This window comes from Poecilia reticulata, chromosome 18 (assembly GCF_904066995.2).
Source record: "Poecilia reticulata chromosome 18, P_reticulata-male-v2, whole genome shotgun sequence".
Lineage (NCBI taxonomy): Eukaryota > Metazoa > Chordata > Actinopteri > Cyprinodontiformes > Poeciliidae > Poecilia > Poecilia reticulata.
Window position 1 is genome coordinate 16,511,920 of NC_088847.1, and position 26,533 is coordinate 16,538,452.

The window sequence follows — 26,533 nt, forward strand, 5'->3', positions numbered from 1 at the left end:
GAGTTGAGTGAAAGTGTGAAGAGCATTTGAAATTTGTAATGCCTGACGGTTTATCTTGTTGAACCGTAATGATGAGCAGAGATGACGTAGATGCTGCTCTGCAACAACATCTTAATCTCAAGTTGATGGAAATGTTTGGGTGTAGGACATAGTTCTGCTCATTTTTTTTTAATTTTTTTTTTTACACTTTTACATCAGAATATTGAGTGAAATATATCTAACTCCAAAACTTATGGCATGATCTGTTATCTAATAACTGTTGGACAGTGTGTACAATGGATCACCAGTATTCATCTCGAGACAAACGGATGCCACAAATAACTCTCTATAACTTATTAATCAGATGTTTAGCAGCGGCTGTCTGCAGTGAAGACATTGTTCATCAACGGCCTTCAGTGTCTGCTGTCCGTGCATTATGAGGGTTAGGGATAAGAGCCACATGCAAATAATTAAAATATGTGATCGCTTGAGACCCCACATGCCTATTTTAACAGTTCATACACCAGTTACACCACAACATCCATTAATACACCCAACAGAAACCGTCTTAGTACAAACCCAAGACCTATTTCTGCTCTTAGGGGTAGAAATGAAAATGAATGGCGCTTCGGTATCGGCTGCTTTGCAAACACTGGCCAACTAGCATTTTGGATATTTCAGCTTCCGAAACTCTATGTACTGCAGAATATTTTAGAAAAAAATAAATAAAAATCACACAGGAGTATTTTTCACAAATAAGTAGGAGTCATTTTCTACAGACAAAATCTGTGATTGCGGATTCACTTTAATTCACTGCAAACAACGTTGATTGCGAAAATTGTGTTAAAATCCAAAAACTTTGTAAGTCACACGTGAGTTTATTGAGATGCACACCTGCCTTGGTGCAAGTCAGTTTGCAAGACTTTGTTAGACAATTAAAAGATTACTTGGATTTCTTTATACCACTCAATTCAAACACGGTTTTAATTTTAATATAATTTAAAATCTTGCAAACAAGCATTTTCCCATAGCAACCACTGCAACAGGTAATTGCTGCTTACCGAAGGGATTCTACTGCGAAGGCTTTGAGCACCGTTTCCAGTATTTTCCAAATTCTTCTGAATTAGTTGAACACAATGGATCAAATTTTGCCTGGAGAGCAGATTTAGGCGCTTGGAGAAAGGAGGTGTGCAAATATGGGAGAAGGTGGCTTGTATTATATGAACTTCATTATGTGTGACAGGCAGCACAATATTGATGGAGGAGCGGGTCCCTATCATTGCTCTGCATTAAAACCTCCGCCGTGAATTAATGTACGATTCCTGATCCAGTAATTAACAATCATTCAGGGGCCGCATCCCTTTTCAACTAATCACTAATTGCAATAAGAATTTCAGATTCCATTTAAGGCGAGATTACCGATGAGCATGCATTGCAAATCAGCCAACAGTTCTAATTAAGCCCCGATTCGTTCTCATTCTCTCTGCCTCTGCCCTTTGTGAAGCGCGCACAATGTGGAGTTTGTTTCCTCAGCATTACAAAAGGGACATTTTATCAGAATGCTGCAGATAGAGAAGTGTGCGGCACCCCAGGAAAAATAATTTCTGCTTCTTGTTTTTGCCACAGATTAGCATGTTTTGTTTACCTTCGTTACTTTTTTTTTTTTTATGTTGCTTATCTCTACTTTTTTTGCTTGAGGTTTGTTTGGGTTTCTGGGTGTGCCATGGATCATAGGGAATTTACTTGCACATGTTAAGCTCAGTACGTTTGAATGTGATTGAAACAATTATTTGTTTTAGTGATTCAAACTAAAAATTAGAAACTGATCTTATTTTAAGCATTCATACAAGTCACGAAAAGTGAGTTTTAATGTATTGACTTGACAATGGGTTTGAAAATTGTAAAAGAAGTCACCTGTCAAGAGTGCTACAAGAATAGTAGTGAAAAGTTGAGTGGAAGGAAAAATATTTTGCTTCCTGTCAGCTAATATTGACGATTATGGCTTTTGAAAATTCTGGCTTATATATTTCAAAATATTACATCAGACAAAGAAGAAGATTTTTCCTAATGAATGAAGACATAATTTAAAGTACAACCATGTACTATTCAGTACTTTGCATGAACAAAGTTGCTTTATAAAGGCCTTTAGCTACTCTGTGTTGTTCAGTCTGCTTTTTCTCATCTTCCTTTTGGCAGATCTCCTTGAACTTTCTGTTAATTTCATTGGATACAGAACAGACGGTTACTTTAGAAGTGACCTTTAGTGTGTCACGATACTTGTTGAATGTTTGCTGGGGGTTGCATCTGTTGCATGTGCATCTCTTTTTCTTTTTTTTCATCACAGTGTTTTGTTCCACTAAACTTTCAATTAATAGACTCGGAGACGAGAAAATTAGAATTTTCTGAGAAACTAATCTTTGGGTTTGTACTTTTTGTAACGATATAAATTAACGAGAGTAAATGAAAAACATGCATGCAATGAATCTTATCTGATGAGTCAAAATATTTGGTTCGAACTACTTGCATAAATCACCTTTTTAATTCTGATTTATTGAGACGCAGCAGCAGTTCCGATTTCACAAAAGCTTAAGTAGGCTTCTGAAAGTATCGATCTTACAGAATGTTATGTAGTCAGAAATCCAAAGTATTTGCTCCCACTACATGTGTCACTTCAACCCCTCAGTCTAATTTGTCTCACTCGCTCGCTTGTGCCAATTCATCAATATCACAGCTCTGATATATTTGGGCTTTAAGATGTCAGATGGGGTTAATGGCATCTCTAAATGCTCCTTTCTTTCCAGCCTTGTATCCAAAACCGTAGCTGGGGGATTTGCAGACTGCCACCCAGTGTGTTGGGATTAATTACCCCCCGTCCTCCTCTTCCTCAACAGCCCCACCTCACCCTACAAGTTAAAGATTCAGAAAGGAAATGGCCCTTTTCATGCAAATTAAATTGAATGTGTCAGTCAGTGTAATTATGAAAGCAGAGCTGTCTTGGACTCGGGGTTCATGCCCCCCCCCCAAAAAAAAAGAGGCGCCGACAAAAAGTCAGTTTATTAATGTCCTCTGCAGTGTTTGATTCATGCTCTCTGTAATGGCTTGGCAGATCAAACGCCACTTCATTGTGGATTCCTGATGACTCGAAATGCTTTGGCCATTGTGCAAGGAAAAGTCAGACTTGGAGCTTTGTGAGATCACTTAAATCTGATATTTGGCTGTAGGTTATGGCGATGTCAAACACAGCAGTAATGAATGCACATCTGCTATGGCTGCCGGGTAAAAAACTGCGACCAGTGGAGAAATGTGCAGTAGCTGTCGGCTCTCGGTTGCAAAGTTCACTGAAGTTCAGAAGTTTTAATCTGAGCTGGAGTCGGATTCAGATCAAGAATCCGTATTGTCATCTCTAAATTCATCTTTAGGATGGTTGAACTTGTTGGCTCAGTACTTTTCTACTAATCCGGGTTTTATGACTTGCAGGTGTGACTTTATTTTTGAAAATCTCTTAAGTTTCGCCTTACGAAGGCTGCTCGTCAGTTCAGATCTAGATCTTTTTTTTTTTGCACTTTTCCCGTTCTGATCATTTTGTACCCAACTTCTTTTGTATCGACCCCTAGCATGTTTCATACCTGCTTTGTCAACAGTCTTATTTTATTTTAACTGTAGGGAAATGTGCTTATGTGACTCCTTAGAATAATATCTATGTATAAAAAGTCACACCTAGTTTTTTTTTGGCTTGAGCAGGAGTCATATTATGTCTTTTGTCTGATATGAAAGTGAAATATATAGTTTTAGTCACAAAACACCAAGTGTTAGAGTTTTGGCATTATCTCCAGAGAAAAAAATAACAAAACTACGTACATTTTAAGTCAATTGTTGCCGAACATCTAGTCAAAATTATATGACGATTGAAAGCCGCTTGCTTTAAATAGGACTTTTGGCTAACTTACAGCTTCCAAATTTGGATGTGAACATGCAAGATTTCCTAATTGTTCTAAGCTTTTAAACTTAAAAACTTCCCTTATCCTTTCATGTTTCCTATCCAGGCAGTCTGACTTTCTTTTAATCTTTAAAAATGGATTTTTAGGCATTTATTGAAATTTGATTGTTGTGCGACACAAACGATACTTTCTCCATCATGCTGCTATAAAATGGCAAGTAGCAAAGCATGAATTGCTTTTCTCACCAATGACTATCAGGTTAACTAATAAAATATTTTGACTTTTCATTTAGCTGAGAGTTTAGTAAAAAGTCAGCCAAAAGTTAGGGACATAAACAAGAAAAAACAGAACTTCTTTTTTTTTTAACTATGTCCATTAGACTAAACATTTTGTTTTTTGTAAATGTTTGTTACATTTTCATGTTGAATTATACAAAGTTAGCATAATTGAGCGAGGAAGAAAACTGAAAGTCAGTCTGTGGCAGTTGAAGCCTAATCATTGCCTTTTTAGGTATTATTTCTGTTTGCATTAAGCCATCATCAGTGAATCTGGAACCGCTCTGTGTAAAAAAATAAATAAATTACTTGAAGTCATAAAACAGTTTGCTTTCCTTAACCCAACGTCTCTCTGATGCCAAATTATAAAGATGACACTCATCAGAGGAACTGTGGGAACGCTGCGAAGAGCTCCCCGCTCCTTTCGTGTGAACAAAGAGTGATCAAGGTTATGTAATGACCTCCAGGGAGGGCAGTCGCAGACTCTCGTCACCAGCCTTTTAACTTGTGACGGGCTTTACGCTTCTCATTTGTTTGCCGGCAGCAGCTTAGCAGTGGATTAGCAGTTTCCCAGCCGCAGTATTAATTAATGCAGCTTATGGTTACCTCTCGGAGGAGATGTGCACGTGTGGCTTAGGTGAAAGGAGCATCTTTCAGTTTGGACTCATTCTGCGAAACAAAAGCCCCGCATGCTATCCTAAATGATAGTCTCTGTTAATGAAATTAATTTCTGTTCAGATTAGCAGGATTACAGTCAAACAGATGGGAGCCACAAATTTGGGGATGATGTCATCTTCTAAGACGGTCGCAGAAAAAGTCGGGGGTTCTGTAGCTCTGTGTGTTTATGGTTTGCAAACTGTTCTTTTTTTTTTTCCCCCATTCTTCTTCACGGGCCATATCTTATTGCTCGCTGTCACGGCTCCAGTCGTGGCATTGTTGGAACAAAGACGAGGTTTCAATCAGCCTCCATCTACCTGAAGCCATACGAGGAGGCTCCCAAAATTGATGTTTGTCAGCAGCAGACCTAAAATGAGTGCATGATGGCGATATCAGCGGCCGTGTCTTTGAAAACACCATTACCTTCACGTCACGCCTCAATCATTCCCCATTGTGCGATGACATCAGCCCACCCCAAACAACCCCATTCCCCTCACCTCCAGCGCTGATCTCCCGTACACGCTGTAGAAGTCTATTACAACCGGCGTATGGAGACGCAGCGAGCCGTAATGCATGGCCCCGGAGCGAAAACAACCCCAATAGCATATCAATTACCCATCAGCACCTTCTTGGTCGGATGCCAGCGTGCGCCGCACTCCGGCTAAGTCAAATTAGCTGGAGTGAAAATGCAGCTATACCTGTGCGCAAATGGCATACTGTAGCCTCTGCTTCCAATTTTTTCAGACAGAAAAAAGATTTACAGGAATATTTTTGCCTCAGCAGTTTTTTTTAGTATTATTATTATTATTATTATTATTATTATTATTGGGAAGCCCTAGGGGTTGCTGATGTCTGCGAGTAGTAAAGGAAGTGGTATGCCGTGAGGAAATCAAGCGATTTCCCAGCCCCATTTGCCCGGTGGAAGGAAAGCTGCTTGCCTGTTTATCTGCTCGCCCTTTTGATTGCCGGCCACACATCCTTATGTCACCTCTCTACGAATCCTGCAGGTTAATTTGTCCCTCAATCGCACCGCTGCCTGCGCCGCTTCTGGGCAATACAATCCGAAAGAGGTTTTTTGGGGGGGAGAATCAGTTTGCACATGGTCAGACAGGGAGTAGAACGGGCACAATGACACGTCGTCACACATACAGATGAGCCGATTGAGACGGTCGGCATTACCGCAGCCCGGTCGGCCCTCTAACAGCCCACTGAATTGATTGATAAAAGGGAAGCAGTTGTTTCACAGATGGAGCTGCGCCGCCCACCGAAGCCAGAGCTGAGGCTTTGTGCGAGTTTGTTTGTTCTGCACTGTTCACACGCAAGGTCATGCAGACAGGAAAATAAGGAATCAAAGGCAAAGAAAACGACATTAAATATCACTTGAATGACAAAAATTGTAAAAATGGCATCACTTAAAAACATGAAAAAAAGTATAAAACAATAGCTTAGAGATGATTAAAGGAAAGACCTGATTACTGACCCCAAACACACACGGATGAGTCAAAACATCATGCATTTCTTTCTCTTGTCGTTTTCTAGAATTGCCAAAAGATGCTAAGTAGCCCCAGACCGCCAGTTAACACGTGGAGTCATCTGTTCAGTCCAGTTTATTTATGTAGAGCCAACTAACAGTCAATTCAGTTCAATGAAGTTAGTTACATACGTTCTTGTTTATTATTCTGTTTGGTAAAATTCCTGTTCAATTCCACTGACTTATCCAGTCAGTATGTTTTGCATACGCCTATGAAACTGTCGCCCGTTGCAGCTATACCAATAAAAATGTGATAGATCCTTCACGGAAGTGTGAAGTCTACGAATTGAAATGTGTAGCTTCTCTGATGGGCAGTTGTGTTTATTGGACTGTAACAGAAGTCTGAGCTTTTTATTAATACTTTTAATTTCTGTTAAAGAGCTGCGACTCCACCATTATGAAAATCCAAACCACGCCAGATCAACACAAAGCAAACACGATTTCACTATCTTTTGCACTTTTAGCTTTAATTAAGCTTTTTCTTGTTCGCCACAGAGCCGTTATCTTGAACTGGGCGAATAATATTTCTAGCAACAGAAGGCTCACAGTGACAAACCGTTTTGACACACATTCATTGTATTTCATTACCAGAGAGCACTGTCTCTGCTTCCGTCTTGTGTTATTTTGATTTAAAGCTTAGTAATGACTGCAGCTGGTCAGGTCCTGCTTTTCTTTTTAAAAAGCAGTGAGATGTGCAGCAGCTAAGACTGGGTAATTATGAGAGAACAAAATGTTGACAGTGTAACATTGAGTAATCTATCTTAATAAAACTGATAAAGGTGCGACCGCTTTACCGTCCTGAACAGAGGAGTCAAGTCTAATCCATCAGCCAAGCAACATGTGATGGGAAAACTTACCCACCCTAAAACGCAAATGTTCTGCAGTTTTGTAGGAGAAATAGCAAACCAGACTTGCTAATTGTTAATATCGTGAATTATATCACGTTTAAATTTCTCTGCTCGTTTCAAAAATTAATTTTCTCTTTTTTATATTTTAAATGATTTAATGGGAATGAAACCGAATACATCATTGAACAAGATTTCTTAAAAGGCGGTTAGTTGGTAGAGCGCACGCACCAAATGCAGAGGCTGTCGTCCTCGACGCGGTTGTCTTGGGTTCGATTCTCAGTCTCATGCCATTTGCAGCAACTTCATCTTTTCACTTAAGTGTGCAGATATGTTGACTCAATAAGAAAGTAGAATTTCTCTGTGTGCACTCAATAAACGTGATCACTAACATTTATTTTGCAATTTCCTTTCCGCTCTGTCTCTGTGTGTCTTTCCAGCACCGCCAAAGTTTTTAAGAACCCCCAATGACCAAACAGGCGTGCAGGGAGGCGTGGCGTCCTTCATCTGCCAGGCCACCGGAGACCCACAGCCGAAGATTTTGTGGAACAAGAAGGGGAAGAGAGTCAGCAACCAGAGATTTGAGGTATTAGGTCTATTGTTCTGATGTAAAATGCTCGACAAAATGGGAATGTTTCAGCACTGCTCTTTTGGCTCTGCTTGCAACACATTCCATTCCATTGCATTGCAAGTCCCATTTGCTTGCTTTCCCCCCTCCCCTCGAATTGCCACTACGCATTAGCGGCCTCTAATAACCACGCTGACCCAGCTTTAAATATGCATGAGTTTTAACAAGAAAGATACAGTGATACATTTGAATAAGTTGCAAATGGAAAGCAATTGGACAGATTAAGAAAAAAAAGTCCTTGTGGTGTGACCCAGATCCTTACATTAGCATCACACCACGTTTTCCAGCTTCATGCAAAGTGAAAGGGGAAGCGGCACTTTCACTTGGAAAGATCCTTTTGCTTTGTGGCATCTTTAAGCGAATGCATATCCCACCCTCTTTATTTTGGCTGAAGCTTTGATTTCTAGTCGGCATTAATCCACATTTGAGCTTAACACCATCATAAAATCATTGCAGAGCACTGATAAGATTTCTATTAATTTCTGTGTCGGTCCTATGGACTTTTCTTTGCTCCACGGCGGCCATATTTGTTAGCTCCCAAAAGCCTAATGGAGCTCAAACCTCTTTTACGCGTCTCACGCCTACAGAAATCCAATCTTATCAGAGTTCATCGCGTTTGCATCGCACGTCCAGCTGAATGCTAACACGTTAGTTTCCATTCATCCACCCATTGCCCCGCGGGGGCTCGCTCTCTGCTACAATTCTGCACCCATTCAATCATGCACTGCCACCTCATCTTCTAACGAAAACCCATTTCCTTCTGGAAGCCCCACAACTTCCTTTCTAATTTGCTCTTTGGCCCAAACTCAGAAAGGAGGCTGTTTTTACCATCACCTGCTGACACCTGGAGTGCCAACACTGCTTTAGCTTGGCCAGTGAAATGTTGCAGAGTTTTGTTAACTAACACATGCTCAGATATACTGTGTACTTTTAAAATGTCTGTAGGCCTCGGTGTGTTTGTGTGTGGCTGTGTGTGCCTGTGTGTGTGGGGGAGAAAGTGGTCTCAGGCCTATCTTTTACTTGAATCTACCTCTATGCTTAAAAGAGATTGAGTTATGACACAGATCTTTCTAAAATCAGTGAGTATACAACACGTAGCATGCAACGATAGCTGAATAAGCTACAACAAACACCTGTTTGTGAAGCATTTTATGTGTCGTTCGTCCAGCAAAAGTTGGTCCTGTCTCTCGTACCACTACCTCACCTCATGGTACAAAATGTCCGTAACCGAATACCAAGCCACTGTTTACTGTTTGTGCTTGTTTTCTGTCCCATTGACACGATCCAGTGTGATGCATTTTCCCTTCGGGAGACTGAATGTTAGCTTTAAGAGTGGGACACATTCAGACTTAAAATTCACTCTGCAACTAAATATCTGTGCAAAATAAACATCCAGCCCCATTCTTAAAGTTAGTCAGCCACATCAGTTAATGCACTAGGTTTCATTTACTAAAAGTGAATATATATAATGTATATATCTGGAGTGGGCATGGGCCGGTTACCTGTAACAATATGTCAGTTTTGAATGGCTAGAACTGCTAAAATATTCCTTCACACAGTTGCTACATTATTACGTTTTCTTTTATGGAGATGGCAGAAAAAGCTTTTCTTTAGTTGTTTAAAGGAGCACTTTGTTGCACCTAGCATACCTGACACTAATCTTTTAGCTAGCAACCTTAGCTAGCTAAAATTGCTAGCTAATGCAGCGTTTTTGAAATCTGAAAATAGAGAAGTGACTAGGGTTTTCGCCAGGTGTTTTGGAGTAGTGCAGCCCTCTCCCAATCCACCTGCTAATGCACACTGCCCGTCAGCTAGCTGAAAGAAGGCTTACGGATATTTTGTTACTTAACAGAAAGACAAATTTGACTTTTTAGATATACTTCTGAACACACATTTCAGTGAAAAACTCGACTCGACATTTTTCTCTTGAAAGCTGCAAAATGCTTTCTGTTAACCAATACAATCATTAGTAATAGACAAGAAGACAAAGCTGGCATTCAATTGACTAAAGGTTTCTCAGGAAAAAAAAAAAACTTCAAAAAAATATGCCGCCATAATACATTTTACATGACTAGCTACTGCCACACACTTGCTAGCTAATGATGCTATAAGCTAGCTTAGCAAAAGCTAAAAGGCATTTACCTTGCCTATATAGTAAACAGATTTGACGTTTTGGAAAACTTTTTGTCATACTTGTTAATTAATGCTGATTTAAGACTATAGTTGCAAGCCACAGGCAACATATTTACTAAGCTAATACCAGCTTGTTATACTTGTTAGTATATGACGAGCAGAAACTGCAAAAACACAATATTAATGCAATATGTACTTGAAAACCACTTGGAAGTAGCCTATGGAATATTTTTATTCATAGAAATCAAACAAGAAATACATTTTATGGATAACATTATAATAAATCTAATAATATATTACTAGGAATTATTGTTATAAAAATATAACAGATTACCTAAAGCAGTATCGCCTACTATTTTTGTGTTAGTTTTATAAAATATCACACCGTGAGACTCTCATCCCGGCCCCTGCCTAACCTGGACACAACACAAAGTCTTATTCATGCGCAGATATCCTTACTTGTTCACTAAACATCCACAAATATACAACAACAACAAAAAAAAGTCTTTACATTAAGGTAGGCAAACGGCTGTTTCTGTCATAGGAAGCACATTTCGTCAGTCTCCATCGTTGTTGTTGAACTGTCGTTAACTTTATTTTTCAGTTGTTGTCAATATTATTTTCTGTGGAAGGTCCCTCACTCATTGTGAACAAAAAAATCTCCTTTAACATATCCTGTCTCTCGCACCTGCAGGTGATAGAGTTCAGCGATGGCTCTGGCTCCGTGCTAAGAATTCAGCCGTTGCGCACGCCCCGAGACGAAGCCATATACGAATGCGTCGCCTTCAACAGTGTTGGAGAGACGAGCGCCACCACCAGGCTGACTGTTTTACGTGGTAGGTCTTTTGTCATCAGCCCCCCCAAACCCCCAAAGGAAGAAATAAAAAAAATAACAAAGCAGTCCAACACGCATACACCTCTTACATGCACGTCTCTCTACCTGTAACAGGTAAGGTTACATGTATCTGTTTATTTGGTCTTTGCTGTCATTGTTGTGTGCAAATAAGCCCTGGTTCCTCTCGACGCTGTGTATCCTAACTTGATAAGATTTAGTCCATTAGCTGTGTAGCCGAGTAAGTTTTTGTTTCTAAGTGACTTAAGACATTTGCATACCGATTCCTGACACAATAATTAAGATGCCAGTTAAATTATGCAAATAGCCATCCTTTTCTCTAGCCTGCGGAGGTTTAATGAAAAAAGCTCAGCAATGATTTTCAAATCAGTCATTTTTCATCTCCGTGTTTCAGCTTTGATATTCATTTGATGGTCTATGGGAAGAAAAAAAAGAAAGAAAAGCATGCTATTCTTATCCGATTAACAGGCGTGCTGTTTATTGTTCGTAGCGGCGTCCTAGTGGCAGGTTGATTCAGGCTGCATCTTCCAGTGATCACTAGCTGTTAAAACGCATGCTTTACAAATCTGGACAGGAAAGGTCAGGGCAAGAATTAGATGGGAAAATAAGCCGGATGACGGTGTCTTCCTTTGTAATTAGCTCTGGGTAAAATTTAATCTTGATTAGACATAACAATCCTTTCAAAGGAAAATTTGTGCTTGTCCCTGAGCTCAAAAGACAGTGTAATATCTCTCTAAAACATGACTTGTTTGGGTTGTGAATGGAGAAAATAGCTTTGGAGTAATAATAAAAAGGGTCTTGGGCTGTTTGAATGAGGTGTGCTCCATTATGCTCTGCAATTACACAATATGGAAAATGAGTTTCTATTGAAAAGAGGTGCTTCTAACCTATAAAAAAAAAAAAAAACCTGGCTCTGCGACTCTGAAACCCCACCGCCACCATGAATCCCCCCCCACTCCCTTCTTATCTCACCAATGAGCCACCAAAAGAGCCCTTTGCACTGTCTCCAGGGGCCGATTGAAAGAGAAAGGTGGGCACATTCACATGCGGCTCTCTGCTGTTTTCTCAGGGAGTGCACACTGTGTGCAGGTGTGCTCACATACAACACCTTGCACAATTCTTTTTTCTTTTCACTCTCACTTTCTGTCTCTATCTCTGTATTTCCCCTTCACGCACACACAGCAGCAGCAGCAGATAGCTGAGGGACGGATTGAAGCTGCTCTTCCCGGCTTCACGGCCTAGCATTAGCATGTTTATTACTATTTCCATTTTGCTCTTCTGCTCTCTCTCCTTTTCCATCAATGTATTGAGGGTGAGTAGAGGCCTATCGGCAACCAAAAAAAAAATAAAAAAAAATTGAAAAACAGGAGCAAGCTTTTTTTTTTCTCCTCCTCCTCTTCTCTTCTGCTTTTGATCAAATACAAAACTGTGCTCTATCATTTTACCTCCCACATATACACCGTCTCATCCTTGTGAATGATTCAGGTAATAATGTCCTTTTTTTAAAAAAATAAATGTGCTCTAATTTTAATTGCTTGCAGAAATCTAGACTGAACAAAGTGTCAGCTGTGATGTGATGCATTGTTAATATATAATATATAAAATCAGCTAGTACATAAAATCACAGCTTAATACAGCAGAGATTTGGTAGCAATGCCATCACAGTGGCTACATCTACAGGAAATTAACGGAAATGGAATAAGATTTTATTAACGTTGGATAAACCAACGTTAGTGGGGGAACTGGAGGCTGAAGTACATAGCAACCCACCTTAACAGGAGCTTTACACTTGAAAGAAAATTGGTGTAGAATAATCCATTTGTGGCTGTCCCACCTTAGATAATGCTGCATAGAACCGGCTTTCACTGCAATTACAGCTGAATGTGTTTCGAGGTATCTCTCCACCAGCTTTGCACATCTGAAGACTGACATTTCAGCTCATTCTTCAAAAAAGCTCAAGCTTAGTCTGAATGAAGGGAAGAACATCTGAGAAAAGCAATTTTCAAGTCTGTCTTTAGATTTTAAATAAGAGTCATGTCTGGACCTTGACTAGACCATTTGCAGATTTTTTTTTGTATATGTTTTGATATAAACAAAGAAAATGGGAACCTGCACCGCAGTCTCATGTCTTTTCCAGGTTTCTGTCCTGCAATGCTCCGTATCATCCAACCAACTCTGACCGGCTTCCTGGTCTCTGCGGAATGAAAGCGTTGCCACACCGTGCTGCTGTCCCCACCATATGTCGCCATGGCAATAGTGTTTTAATGCCGATGTGCAGCGTTAGTTTTCTACAACGCATACTCTAGTGTTGCAAGAGTTGAATGAAACAACTCTGGCAACGTAATTTCCTAAACAAAGAAAAACAGAGTTTTGGCTGAAAAAAGCATCTTTTTCTATTGTGTGTTTTAGTTTTTGTAAAAATACAAACTTGCAGGAACTCTAGAAAAAATAATTTTCTGTGTGTGCATTGAAAAGTGTACAATAAAACCCTGATGCTGTCCTGACAAATGCGACGGCCTTAAGCTCTAGCCAAGGTAAAAGCTGGGAGTGAAGTAACACAGCCAAGTGACGACACACTATTCATACTGTATGCATAGAGATTCCAGAAATAACTCAAGAATGGTTTATCCATATTTTAGAATGCCAAAAAGCTTACTCTGTCCAAAAATACTCATCACGCTGTGTTGAATAGAGCAACACTTGAATGTTATAATGCAGTCTTCCACGTTATTTCCAATTTTGGCTGTTTTCATCAAGGAAGATTAAGCTTCTAGGGGGGGGAGTGCATGTTGCGGGATTGAAGAAATAAACAAGTCAAGCAAATGAAGATAAGTGCTATTACACCCAGCCTAATACATATACAGTGACTGCTCTCTTAGTTCATTTAGGCTCCAATGGTCTGTGGAAACAACTGCAAAGCATCTGCTGTGGGTAGCTCGCCACAGGGGGCGGCAGGCGCCTAATTCTATGAAAGAAAACCACATTTGTTGCACGTTATGAGGAGACGGGGGACTGGAGGTGACAAAATCCGAAGCGCAGGGGGGATATTAGTATTCGGATGGCTCTCCAACTTGATGGGAACTGCCATTAGTAATGAACTTCCAGGCTTGGAGAGGTGATTTGCATGAAAGGCGAACCCTGAAACGTAATGATGTTCTGAGTCAAATCTGCCAGGCCACGCTATGAGATACAGGTTGGCTTATTTCACTTTCTTTTTTTTCCCCCCCTCCTCCCCCTCCGTTCATTCGGCGCTCGGTTTTGATTAACTGTGAGATGAACAGACTCCCATATGACTCGAGTCTTTAAATGTAACTTGTCTAGATTTGCCGGGTAATTCCACATGACATAAAAAAAGGGTCGAAGACGAAGATGCGGCACGTTACGGGAGTCACTGCTGCAATACAATCCGAGTTATGTTTTGTCTGATGTCGTTAGGAAGTGGAAGACGCTGTATTTGCATATACACGAGTACGCCTGCAGAGCTTGTAACAATAGCATCAGCATACAGTATTAGCGCAGCTGGAAATCTATTAACTATCTGGGAAGAAACAAACTTTGGAAGATGTAGTCGCGACACTTTTCTGGGTTCCGTCCTCTCTGCTAATAGCTCCAGCAGAATGATGTGTGCATTTGAGTGCCGCGGTTCATGATTCAGGCATGATTAAGGATTTATACTGCATCTTCATAGTCCCATTATGCTGTCAACAGCCATTTCCTGTTGCCCCGCACACAAGCCAGCCAAACTTATGCAGCTGTGCACAACTTGACAGTGGGAGCGGAAAATGGGAAGCCGCTCTCCTGTGACGGGAGAACAGAAAGCATCATTTCCATTTGTATGGAATGGTGCGACGGCGCGGTCAGAGCTCTGTAGTTACGACGAATGCTTCCCCCCCCCCTCGGTGAAAAAGCTGCTACGTGATCAGTGATTATTTAGATACAATATATGCACTTCACTTCCTGTTGCCATTCTAGAGGAGGGGGGGACATTCTTGCACTCAGCTAAAATACATGAATTCATTCTTAACTAATGTCTATGAGTTGTTGATTGCCATACCGGTACTGTAAAAAGAAAGTACATCCTTGCCTCATTCAAGGGTTTTCTTATCAAAACAGTGGCCTCATTTTTAACAGTTTTCGAAACTCTAAGTGTTCAAAAACACAGATTTCACACTGCCAGTATTTATTCATTACAAAAGGAATACAATTGAATTAAAAAGTACTTATTTTTATCCCAAATGGAAATTAAATGCAACTCATACCATCTAAGTATGTTCAGAGAGTCACTGCGGATGGAGAAAAGTTCTCCAGTAGTTCTCCAGTCAGTCTTTTAATATCTGTGAAGAAGCCTTACTGAAGACACAGCTGTTGTATTTAGTGACTGTCATAACATGCTAGTGTCTCTATATCCAGGCAGCAGGGAGGATATTTTACAGTAACATGTCCTGGGTGACGCCATCAGTAGGAGGTAAGCAATGCTAGTCCACCTTACTTGCTTTTGCTGCTCCTCTTTAAGTCTCTGCCTGGAAGTCGGCAAGAGAGGCGTTGTGAGTGATGAACTGTGCAAAGACCTAAAATTGAACTCCAAGGTCCAACTTTGGTAACGCTTATAGCAGGGAAAACATAAAGTAGTCATTTTTTGTATGACAGTCAGGATTTTGGCCCACACTTACCAACCGCTAATTCATTTGCAGACTTTTCACCTCTCTTGAAATCCCACTACAGTATTTAATCAGGACTTTGTCTGCTGCCTTTGGGATCATTGTGATATTGATCCCAGTTTTAGCTCAGCCTCACTGCTAGGCAGATGACCTCATATAAACTCTTTGGTGGACAGAAAGGTTCATGGTTGACTCAAGATGCCCAGGGCAACAAATCTAAATCATCACCTCATCATCACTGTGCTTAAGAGTTTACAAGAGAGGTTTTGTGGCTATATGCTTTGTAGTTTTATCAAAGTTAGTCCTACAAAGGGCATTATTCCTTTTAGAGACAATTTTGTGAAACTGATTTCATTATACAATTGGGCCAGAGTTTTGGTATTGGACAGAGTCTCTTGGTCTTAGTCTCTTGGTCTTTTCAGTTCATTAAGAAGCAACTTAGCAAACTTAAGTTTTTCCACTATACTATTATAGAAACAATAGTCATTCTCTGGGCAACCGCTTCAAGCAGCTCCCACTAGTTCATTGTTTTTCTAATTATACTGCTGAGAACATAAATATTTCACATTCTAACCCACATAGAGCCTGAGATGTAGCTTTAATTTTTGCCGCTATGTTCTCTCTCTCGGAAAGATCGTGGTCTTTCTGGAGAATAGTCTTTCTTCATGAAGAAAAGAGGACTTCTGATTGTCTTAGGAAGTGGGTTTGTAACCCGTCCGTGACTTTTAGGCAGCAACTATTGACATTTCTGACGTTTTACCTTCTTGGTGCTGTGGTAGCTTTTGTCTGTATTCTCCATCATATTAAAAGTCCAGCTTTTGCAAAAAAAAAATGTCATCATCAGTTTATGAAGTGCATTTAATTATCAAATTCTACTGAAGAAATAGTTGATCACAAACAACTTTGAAAAAAAAAATGCACTTGGAAGATGGTAAATGGCGTAGCGATTCCATCAAAGTCTGCAAACTCCAAAGCACTTTTACTAATTTTATAATTTTACAGTTCCAGTTTCTTATTAACAGTAATAATAAAAACACTTCATTTGTCTCTTTGAAGCCCAGGAACCTCTAGCACAGGGTGCAAAACGAAGAAAAGCCCGTTCACGTCCTTAAACAGCTTAGGAAGATAAATGCTGTGTCAGCTGTCTCCGACTGTCGGAGCAAATGTAGCACCCGGAAAGAAGCGAGTGACCATTGTTAAATTGCTGTGTTCGTGATCAGTGGCTTGAAAAAAAGGGAGAGAAGTTAGCCAGCAGCTGCTGTACAATTCTCTGGTTTAGAGGCAGAAAATCGGAAAATGGCAAGACCTGAGCTGCCGTGTGGAACATTCAATTTTGTCAGAAGATTTCTTTATGAAAAAAAAAAAATACATATATTGCTGATTTAGTTTTTTTATTCTGTAACTTTCTCAAACATGTTTTAAGACAGTTATTCAACACAGTCTTGAACTAAATAATGAGGACGAAGTGGAGTGCTGTTGCTTTAATGCTTTGCATGTCAATGAGGTTTTCTTAAAGAGTCTCTGCACCTTCGCATGCTGAGATATTAGTGACTGAGTGAGAATGTCTCTCTGGAAGACAGTCTATTATCGTCACGTCCATTAAATGTTTCATAAAATATAAAGCAATTTCAAAGATTGAGCTAACTGTCCTCACAGAAATTGATCTTTTCTTTAAAGAACAAAATAATGCATCCACTGCCAATGCCAAACCTTTGCATTTAATCACAAAAGTAAATCAGTATCTAAATAGTATGCAAGATGATTTAAAACGCAACCACTGCCAGCAAGATGGATGTTGGCGTTAAGAGTCTGCATAAGCGTGTGAGAAAACATCTGCCGGAGCCTGTTGGGCATTTTAACTTCGCTCTGACCGTGATAGATGGTGCCTCTTCTGTCGTGGCTCTGTGCTCACTTTAATAAAAGTGAAAGGCATCCAAAAATAATAAATATTGATTCTGACAAATGAGGTATTAGTTCTCTCATCCATGATGCCGATGGATTGCCCCCCCTGACTTAGCTGCAGAAAAGACCTGAGGGATTCCACGGTAAAAATATTTTTTTGGCCTCCTTTTAAATTAGATTGTTTAAAACTATATATATTACAATTTGATACTACTTCATTACAATGTGTGGCCTGTAATCATTTCCACAACATCTTCGTTCAACAATGGTCATAAAATGCATTGTATTGTTGGCAAATATACGGACAAGAGCTAATGTCAGCATTCAGACATGCTCACAAAATCCACTTGAAGGTTTACAGGCCAATTAAATGGAAATCATGTCCAGCTGTCACTCCCACACATATGGTCAAGAGGTGCCCTTGTCCATTTCCTGACATGCTTAGACAGGCGTCCTCATCAACCCTGATCGCCAATAAAACTAATAAACAGAAAACTATTCAGCTTACATAGTGCATGTTAAACTCTGATTGTGTGAAACTTGCTAACCCAGAAGACAGGAAGACAACCTTTCAATAAGGATAGAGGCTATGGACATATTTGGTGTCGATTTATGATGCTTTTCCAATTCTTTTGAAAAAGGTTTTGTGGAAAAACGACAAACACCTTAATTTGACTCGCTGCCTGAGGAGCTCCTATTATAGTTGCCTTTACATGGAAATATTAAAGCAGCGTCCTTAGCAGCACCTTTGTTGAAAAGCAAACCCAAAACCCAAGCCTTACTTTTAACACACCATTCATATAAGCTGTAGATGACTATTTTTCTTACTTCCTGTAGGACATGGCTGTACTGCAGTGTTAACACTAGCTTGTCAATAAGCAGGAAGTTTAGATTTCAGCTGCATTATTTTGTTTTTGGTTTGGTCTCATCTGCTAACAATATCTTACCATTTAGGCTTGTAGAATTATTCATGGTCTAAAATTACTAAAGAGGTAAATATATCATTTAGCTATGTCTATGTCTAACTTTGACAAATAAGCTTTGTGGTTTAATTTTAAAAGAACCATAAGCTGTGTCCTAGTGACACCTACAGGTCTTATTTGGGTCCAACATATAGCTAACTCAAAATGGCTTCTACACCATTGGGAATTGAGTGCAGTTCATGTAGAGTTGCTAATTTAGTGTTTATCATACATGCTAATCATCTTAGCTTTTTGTGGTAGCATGCTAACATCTGCTAAGTGTTTAAAATATTTTACTATTGCTGTAATAGCAATAATATTTTATACTGCAGTTTTTAGAACTTGTTAAAATGTATAGTTTGCTCTCTAATTTTGTAAAGATAAGTCTTTATTACAGTGCTAAATTAACCAGTTTACTGAAACTGCTTCATCCAGAAACTTGAAAGTTACCCAGCCTAGACGCAGCTTCTTGCAGCAATTATTTTCTGGCTAAAGTCGATCAATTTTCCTAGAAAAATATTTGATTGCCCAGAGGAAACGCAAGGTCATAAAATAAGGAGTGTGTGTAAGTCAGAGCCAGGTAGTCAAGGGGTTGCTAATATTAGCAGCTTTGATCTTAGCGCCGCTCCAAAGTAATTTTCTACTAGATTAACTGGATACTGCAGGGTCATCCTTAATGCATCTAATGATCTTGAGAAACTTCTCAAGCTATGTAAGGGTGCTTGCTAATTGGAACCCGACAACTTTGTTGGAAGGTGGGGGCTGCGATTAGATCTTTTGCATTATTTTACTGAGCGTTGATTAATTGAAGAGAAAGAAAAACGCATAGTTACATATTGTTGTATGTAACATCACCTGCAAAATCTCGAAAACATGGGGCACTGCAGCCATCTCTGTACTACAGCCACATCAGCCGCAGCATGTTGAGATACCCATCATCTCCTAAAGTCACTTTTGCAAGAGAATGTCTGCAGGCTAACGTTGAAAAGCCTGACATAACCCCATTTTCCATTAGGGCTCTTTGAAAGCCAATAGGTCCTCTCTGCAGGATGTTAGCAAGCTTGAATAATCTCTATACTTTTGCTTGTTCTGTAGCAAGCTTTTAGTTAGATGAATTATTGAAATTCCTAGTGCTATGTTCTCCCTTTCTCAGAGGGAAGTCAGCCCCTATAAAGTCGGTTCCCACAGACATGTATGTCACACATCTCTTAGATTATTCGTCTCAGCCTAATGCTATCCTATGTTCAAATGGAGCAATCCCGAGTCATGAATCGCAAAGGATATCTGGTACTCTCAAGCAAGTCCTGCAAGTGATTAAAGTTCAAAGGCATTTATGTGGAGACATTTTAAAAGCTGATTAGATGACATTTCATGAAGTAATACAGACATCAGAGGCATAAATACTGCCATACTTTGCTTTTGCATTTTAATAGGAAATGACATTTTACAGTCCGCACTGTGATGTAGAGATATATATTAGCTTTTGCTTTGTTGCAACTAAAACAAAGCAAAGTATTAATTATTTGAATACATGTTATAATCCTTGAGCTGTTTTAATTGTTCAACTTTCGAAACATCACATCCTTTCATGCTTTGACTTTAACTATTTATACCTTATAGGTTTTTAAAATGTTGAACTTATAGCAAGCAATATTTGGTTGGTCATGTTTATTCTCACCTAAAGCTGATGACATCATCCTGTTTTAAACTTATTTTAACACTTTTCAACCTAGAGATTCTCCAATATTGCACCTCAAAGTCCAGTGCTAAAATATTCCACGCTCTGTCATTCAGTGTATTTGTAGTGTTTTATTTTCAACAAATAAAGGTTTGAGATTTGTGCTCTTCTAAAATGTTCCTTTTTGCTTCAGTTTTGCAGACCAGCTTCTCTAACAGTAAGAAATGTTGATTCTCCTAGTTCGGTTTCAGTTCATGACAAATGTTGACACGTACACATTTTCAAACCTTTCTCACCAGCCTGAGGCAATAAACTTTAAACCAGACAATCAAATACCATATACGTCTTACATTATTTACCTCAAAGAGATAGGAGTGGCTACTTTCCAATACTCTGTTTTTTAATAAAGTTAAAGGCTGTTGTGGAAATGATGGAGGAAAAATACAAGCATTAAGTTTAATTCATGCTGTTGATGAAGACGATCCACAAAGTATTTCACTGCTTTTTTGTATTGTGTTGACAATCAGCCTACAGTGGCATCTTATCAAGGATTTCTAATTAAAATAACTGGACCTACAGTCAGTAACGTAAGGAGTCCATGCCGTCCTTAGCAAGTCCGTCCAGGCGCTGCTCACGCCTGGTGGCGTTCTCGTCTCAAGCTCCAACCTTCTGTCAACTGGGCTTAAAAATTTTCTATAGCCTGTTATTAGCGTCCCCTAGTGGTCAACCATTTATTATTTTTTTATTTTTTTACCTGATAAAGATTTACATAGTTTCAAGCTGATAATGGTCATCACTGAAGAGGTCAGTCATAATCCCTTATTACACCTTTTAGAACTATAAACATGAACATGACTTGTGTAATATTACAATCACAAAGAATGTCTCTAATGCAATAGCTGAACGCCACACTTTGGACGCCACACTTGCAGATTTTTCATGCAAGTCATTTTCCCCCCCTGACGAACAGATTTTCAACAAGTCGTGAAATGGAACAGAAAGAAGAAAATTGCGGAACATGTGGCTGAATCACAATTGATTTCACAAATCAGTGTTCATCACGATTGCATGTGTTCCTGCTGTTGTGGAGGCTTTGGCAGCATTGCCAAAAATTGTAAGTATTTCGCTAAAAATTGGTCACACATCCTCAAAAATAATTCTTAGACGGAAGTTTTGAAACATCAAGTAGACGTAGCATCTGCATTTAAAACAAGGGGATCTTATGAGAAACCATTGTCTACCTTTTGCCCCTGGGTGATCTTTACTCAAAACCGTAAATCTGGTTGAGATGATGTGTGGTCTGTAAAGCAAAAAGCGTGAAGGGAGGGAGGGGCATCAGGGGTCATCAGAGTGTAAATAGAGTTTTGTGCCTGGCTTCCCGCCTGCTGTGCTTCTTGCCCAGCCAGGCCTGTAGAGAAAGCACCCCCCCACCCCCTCTCCGCCCTTTCTGCTTCATCTCTTCTATTCATCTCCCTCTTTACCCATCCATTCTGGCACCACCCCAAAGGGGCATCCGACACTAACACTCCCTCTCTGCTTTCATTCTCTTCCTCCCACTCCCTTCACTTGCGTTGTAAATGGAGGAATATCACAGCTAATCCGTCATGTTTATGAATGACACCGGGCCTGTGGAGAGTTGGAGTGCCTTGCCAGAAGTGGCGTATATCTCTGTTGCATGCCCTCCGCTTGGCTGATCCAATCTTGCCCTATCAGCGATGGCCGTGATAAATGACTGTGGATGATGGCGGGTCGGATGATCGCTCGGAAGGGTCATTCCAGTGTTTTTTTTGTTTTTTTTTTTTGTTTTTTTTTTTTCATTCAAAACTAGAAGTTTTAATCAATAAATGCTAAATCTGGTCAGTCTGTCTATTCCGAGATCTTTGAAGGGTGAGACGTTTTATGACTACATCAGTATTATCCCAAAAAAAATCTGCTGCGCCTCAAACTCAGTGCAACTCACTTTGTACAAATGTAGAAAAAGTAAAAAAAAAAAAAGCTCTCCTGGATAGCCATTGCTGGAAATGATGAAAACTGCTTGTTTTTCTCCACATTTCAAGGCCCAAAGTCAAATTAAGAGTTTTCCAAACTAGTTGGGCAATGTCATTTGGTATAAGAAAAGCTCAGATTGTTCACCTGTGAAGGTTTTTCTGCAGGAAAAGCCGCCTTGTGATTAATAAGATTGATTTTGCGATGGTTCATCTCATAATCTCAGGCATTAGCTGAGGGATTTTTAATGACAAATAAGCAGCATTCAATTAATTACACAGTCTCAAAGGGGATTTATGGAAGAAACAATCAGTGTGGGGCAAAGGCGGGAGAAGATGCCATTTTTCACTCAGACAGACGGTTAGGAACCTTTTGGTAAGGAGAGAGTTTGTACCTTCATCTTCCTCCTCCTGTTTTACTGCAACATTCATCATCACTTCAGTTTTGAAGAACAGTCCAGACAGTGTTTCACGGCTTCTTCTTTCTCTGACTCTTACGGCAACGCAGCAAAATAACATCTTGGTGTGTAGTCGATGGTCGCTGACTGCCTGCCTGCCTTTAGGTTTTTTTTTAAACAGGTTTCATAAAGAGATTGTATTTGTTCAGCGAATTACTGAACAACCTTTTAGAGGGCCCAAGCCTGGAAAACTTAATGCCACTTTGTGCCAGACAGGGAATGTTCCCCTAAAACCTCTATTACAGTAAAATGAAATTAGCAGTTTGAGTCAACAGTGGTGCATTTATGGTAATATTCATTATCAAGCTCTGTACCTGTAGATTCACCTAATAAGCTAAACTGGAGCATATTTTCCTCCAGCCCAGCTAAGCTTTTACTGCTGTTTTCTTTTTCTTTCTTCTTTTTTTTTACAGAGAAAAACATGGGTTTTTGTCTGCACAACTCGCATTACAAGAAGTAGTCTGGTCAAAAAATCTGGGCTGATTTGCTGAATTTCTTAAAGAAGAATAATGACAGTGAAACTAAATAAACCTTGTTACTTCAGTAGAACTTCAGATTTTGATCTGGAGCACACAGATGTGTGTTAACACAACATGACTCCAAAGAGAAAGAGGTCAACAAAGACCTTAGAGAAGCGAATGTTTTTACCCATAACTTTGCGAAAGCTCAAAGGTCCTTTGAACCAATTTCATGTGCATCATTTTACAGTGAACAAGATTGCTCGCTTCTTTCCAGGACTAGAATAGCCCAGCACATGGTCCTCCTTAGGCTGAGCTTTCTGCAGAGAAACTAAAAAGAAAGGAATCAAAAGCTCCATCAGGCTGCACACAAAATTAACTGGAAGACCAAACCATGTTTTTGAGTTATTAGATACAAGGCTGCCGCTGTTGCATCAAAAATTTCCCCACTGTGGGACAATAAAGTGTACTTCTGTTCTGTATTTCTAAGGCCTACGTGAAAACATCCATCCTTGGTTAAAGTCAACAGTTTCCGAGTTTTAAAAGCAAACACGAATCCTCCATCATGATTACTTTGACCTCCAGGACCACTACTGACTCATTTGTAAACTGGCAAGCAGTTATCCGTTATCTGTTAATGTTTTTCTGAAATCAGGTTTGATTGTACACAGTGACCTCAGCTGTGCAATAACATGTACATAGTTTCTGGAGTTTTGAGGTCATTTAAATTCTTGACTAGTTTGATCAAACCTTAAAATCAGGTTCAACGTTCGTCACACAAGGAAGGCTTTGATTTAACTGAAGCTCGGGTGCTTTTAAGGCCTTAAAATCACAGCAGCATCGCATTTTCACTCACAAACAAAAGCTGAGCACATTGTTCTTTAATATTTAATTTGAAAAGAAAAAAAGTCTATGTAAAATTCTAATCTTGATTAACTCTGCTAGACCCATGAAGGTGTGCTATGTGGTGTCTGGTACTAGGTAGATGCAGGTGTGGCCTTCATGAATTGAATTTTTATCCAGTGCATCCAGGATATTTGAGGTGTCGCTGTTGTGCACTTTAAACCATTTTTGAACCATGTTAGCTTTGTGGCAGTGCAGTGTTTATCCCTGAATAGACCGCAGCCATCGAGGGACACTGTTTCCGTGACTATCGTCCTCAAGAAAATATAATTCATCTCAATGGGATGAAGACAAACACTTCAAAAAGTGTGAAATGAGCATCATCTGCAAATGTTTACAGGACAGATCGACGGAGGGTGTGTGGAGTAAAGGAACTAGGTTCATGTCCAGTTTATAGACTGTTCTACCAAGCTGTGGGTCCCTGATAAAGCAAAGCGGTGGGCGCTGATTTAGAACCTGCCAATCATTTGTCCCTATCCAGTAACGGCGCACCGTTTTATCGCAGCATAAAGTAGAACTTGGAGGCAGAGCAAGAAAACCTGTGATAATGTTGGCAAAACTGTGAAACTGTTACAGGGGCCGTGGGGGAGACAGGAAAAATAGAACAGATGCCGTCATAGATTTGGCACAAAACAAAATTGCTGCCTCCCTTTGTTAATCGAGACCTCTTACGTTTGGTTGAGTAATTTTGTTTGTGTGAAAACAAAAGTGTAATTAACAGTTCCGTCTCCCATGCCAGGGCAAAAAAATAAATAAATAACAATAATAATAATTGAATATGTCAGCGGAATTGGAGCTGAACGAACATTTTGTTAAAGAGGGCTCAGATCGTCTCTGGACTGATGTATTAACTCGGCTTGTTGAAGAAAACAAAAGTGTAAACAAATTGCATCAGGCGTTGTTTTTGTGTTTATTGTTTTCGTGTTTATTGCGGTCTGAAATTAACAGCCTCTTTCTGGAAAAATGAAACGGAAATTAAGTGTTGTGCTACAGAGGTGCGAGTGTGGGAAAAAATTAAATATTATTTTTTGAAATGTTAGACGTAAGCTGAGATTTGTTGTCATCAATAAGGCAGTCCTGGATAAAATAATCCGAAAGCTTAAAGGGGTGATATTGTGTGTGTTATTTGTTTTGTTGTTTTGTTTGGAGGCACAAGCAAAATAGCATGGTGGTGGGAGTATTATGCTGTGGAAATAACTTCGCTTTAGATGGAACTAGAGTTGCAAATATGATTGAGCTTTAACCCTAAACCTCCAGGTATCTTCTGAAAAGCTTAAGAAATTGAGGTTTTTAATATTTCAAACATCGCACCGCTAGAATAAAAATAAATGTTTAAACATTTCAAATCTCCTCTGCTGGATTTTAATTATGAGTATGGATTTTCTTTTTAATAAAATTTTTAGACCAGTTAATAAAACACTGGGTGTCAGTTCAATTTCGACATGCTAATGCACTCGCAAAGACCGAAAAAAGTCTGTCCCAATCAATGTGGTGCTCCGAGCAATATATGATTACCTTCATGATGAGCACTGTCTTGTTCGCTTTCTAACTTCTTCTTCTTTGGACTTTTGTTTGTGGAAAGATCTTTAATCACTGTCCCTCAGTTTCAAATTATATGTTTTGCTTTGTTGGGAAAATGGGTTTGGTTCAGGCTGCTGAGAAAAATAAGCACTGCTGTCATACTTTAAAGATAATATTTAGCGGATTTTTGCTTGTTTTATTTTGTTTTCCCTGGCAGACAATTTATAACGAGATCGTGAGAATCGGATTGATTTGAACCTGGGTGAAAATAATCTTTAGCGCTACGCTGTCTGGGCCTCAGTCATTTCTGACATCTTAGCACCGGATTCTTTTTCTCTCTCTCTCTCTCTCTCTCCATCTCTCTATCTCTCTCTCTCTTTTATTATTTTTCTTCTCACAGCATCTTTGGCTGGACGCTAGAAGAACAATACGTCTCGACACACATTTTTCTCCTTTGTGCCACAGCAAGTGACCTGTGACAGCCTCTTTGAGCAGATTGTATCCACTCAAATAGATCCAACAAATATATCTTATTACGGCCCACGGGGATTTTCCCTGAAGAATATCCTCAACCGCGGGGTGAAAAGTCTTGTTCCGCTTGGTGGGGAAAAAAGGTCGGATCAAATCCAATCCTTGTGCAGCAACCACAGAACTAAAGCCAGAATGTGACCAGAAAGGTTTCTCTTTTTTCTTTTTTATCTTCTTCTTTTTCTTTTTTTTTTCCACTGAAACCAACCATTCGGTTCAACAAAGGCTTGTTTTCTTCTCATACTCCCTTTACTGGGTTATTTTTGGAGCCTAATGCGTTTTCGCTCTCATAAAAGAGGAATTGTTATATTGCTTTGTGCTGCAGAATATTGTTAAGGCATCTCCACAGGCAACTGTGTAAATATCAAAATACTTGTTGCAGATAAATTGTCCAGTCTGCTCTACTTAAAGGTGTACACTAAAGTACATTAGGAGGACATCAATATCTGGCAGCACCAACCCACTTCAAGTTGAATAGAAAAAAAAAAAGAGAAATGCAGATGAACCTGATGGAGTGTTGGGTTGGATACAGATATTTAATATTCGATGTCACTCTGTATTGTTACAAAGCTGTCAAGAGAAACCACCTAATACATTTATAGAAAGATACATATGCCCAGTCCAGACTTTGACTTGGCCGT

At 39.6% G+C, this 26,533-nt stretch overlaps 1 protein-coding gene across 49 annotated transcripts in view; it reads left to right on the forward strand.

Annotated features, from left to right (window-relative positions):
- LOC103480676 (protein tyrosine phosphatase receptor type D) overlaps positions 1-26,533 on the forward strand; it is a 455,017-nt gene that overhangs the window by 354,098 nt on the left and 74,386 nt on the right. For 30 of the 49 annotated variants that reach the window (XM_008435749.3, XM_008435751.3, XM_017310429.2 and 27 more), the window contains 2 exons: positions 7,666-7,811; positions 10,681-10,822. In XM_008435749.3, coding sequence (XP_008433971.1) covers positions 7,666-7,811; positions 10,681-10,822 — 288 coding nt within the window. Of the gene's footprint in view, positions 1-7,665; positions 7,815-10,680; positions 10,823-26,533 lie in introns of all 49 variants that reach the window. The other 19 variants (XM_008435747.3, XM_008435746.3, XM_008435752.3 and 16 more) reach the window with 1 other exon arrangement.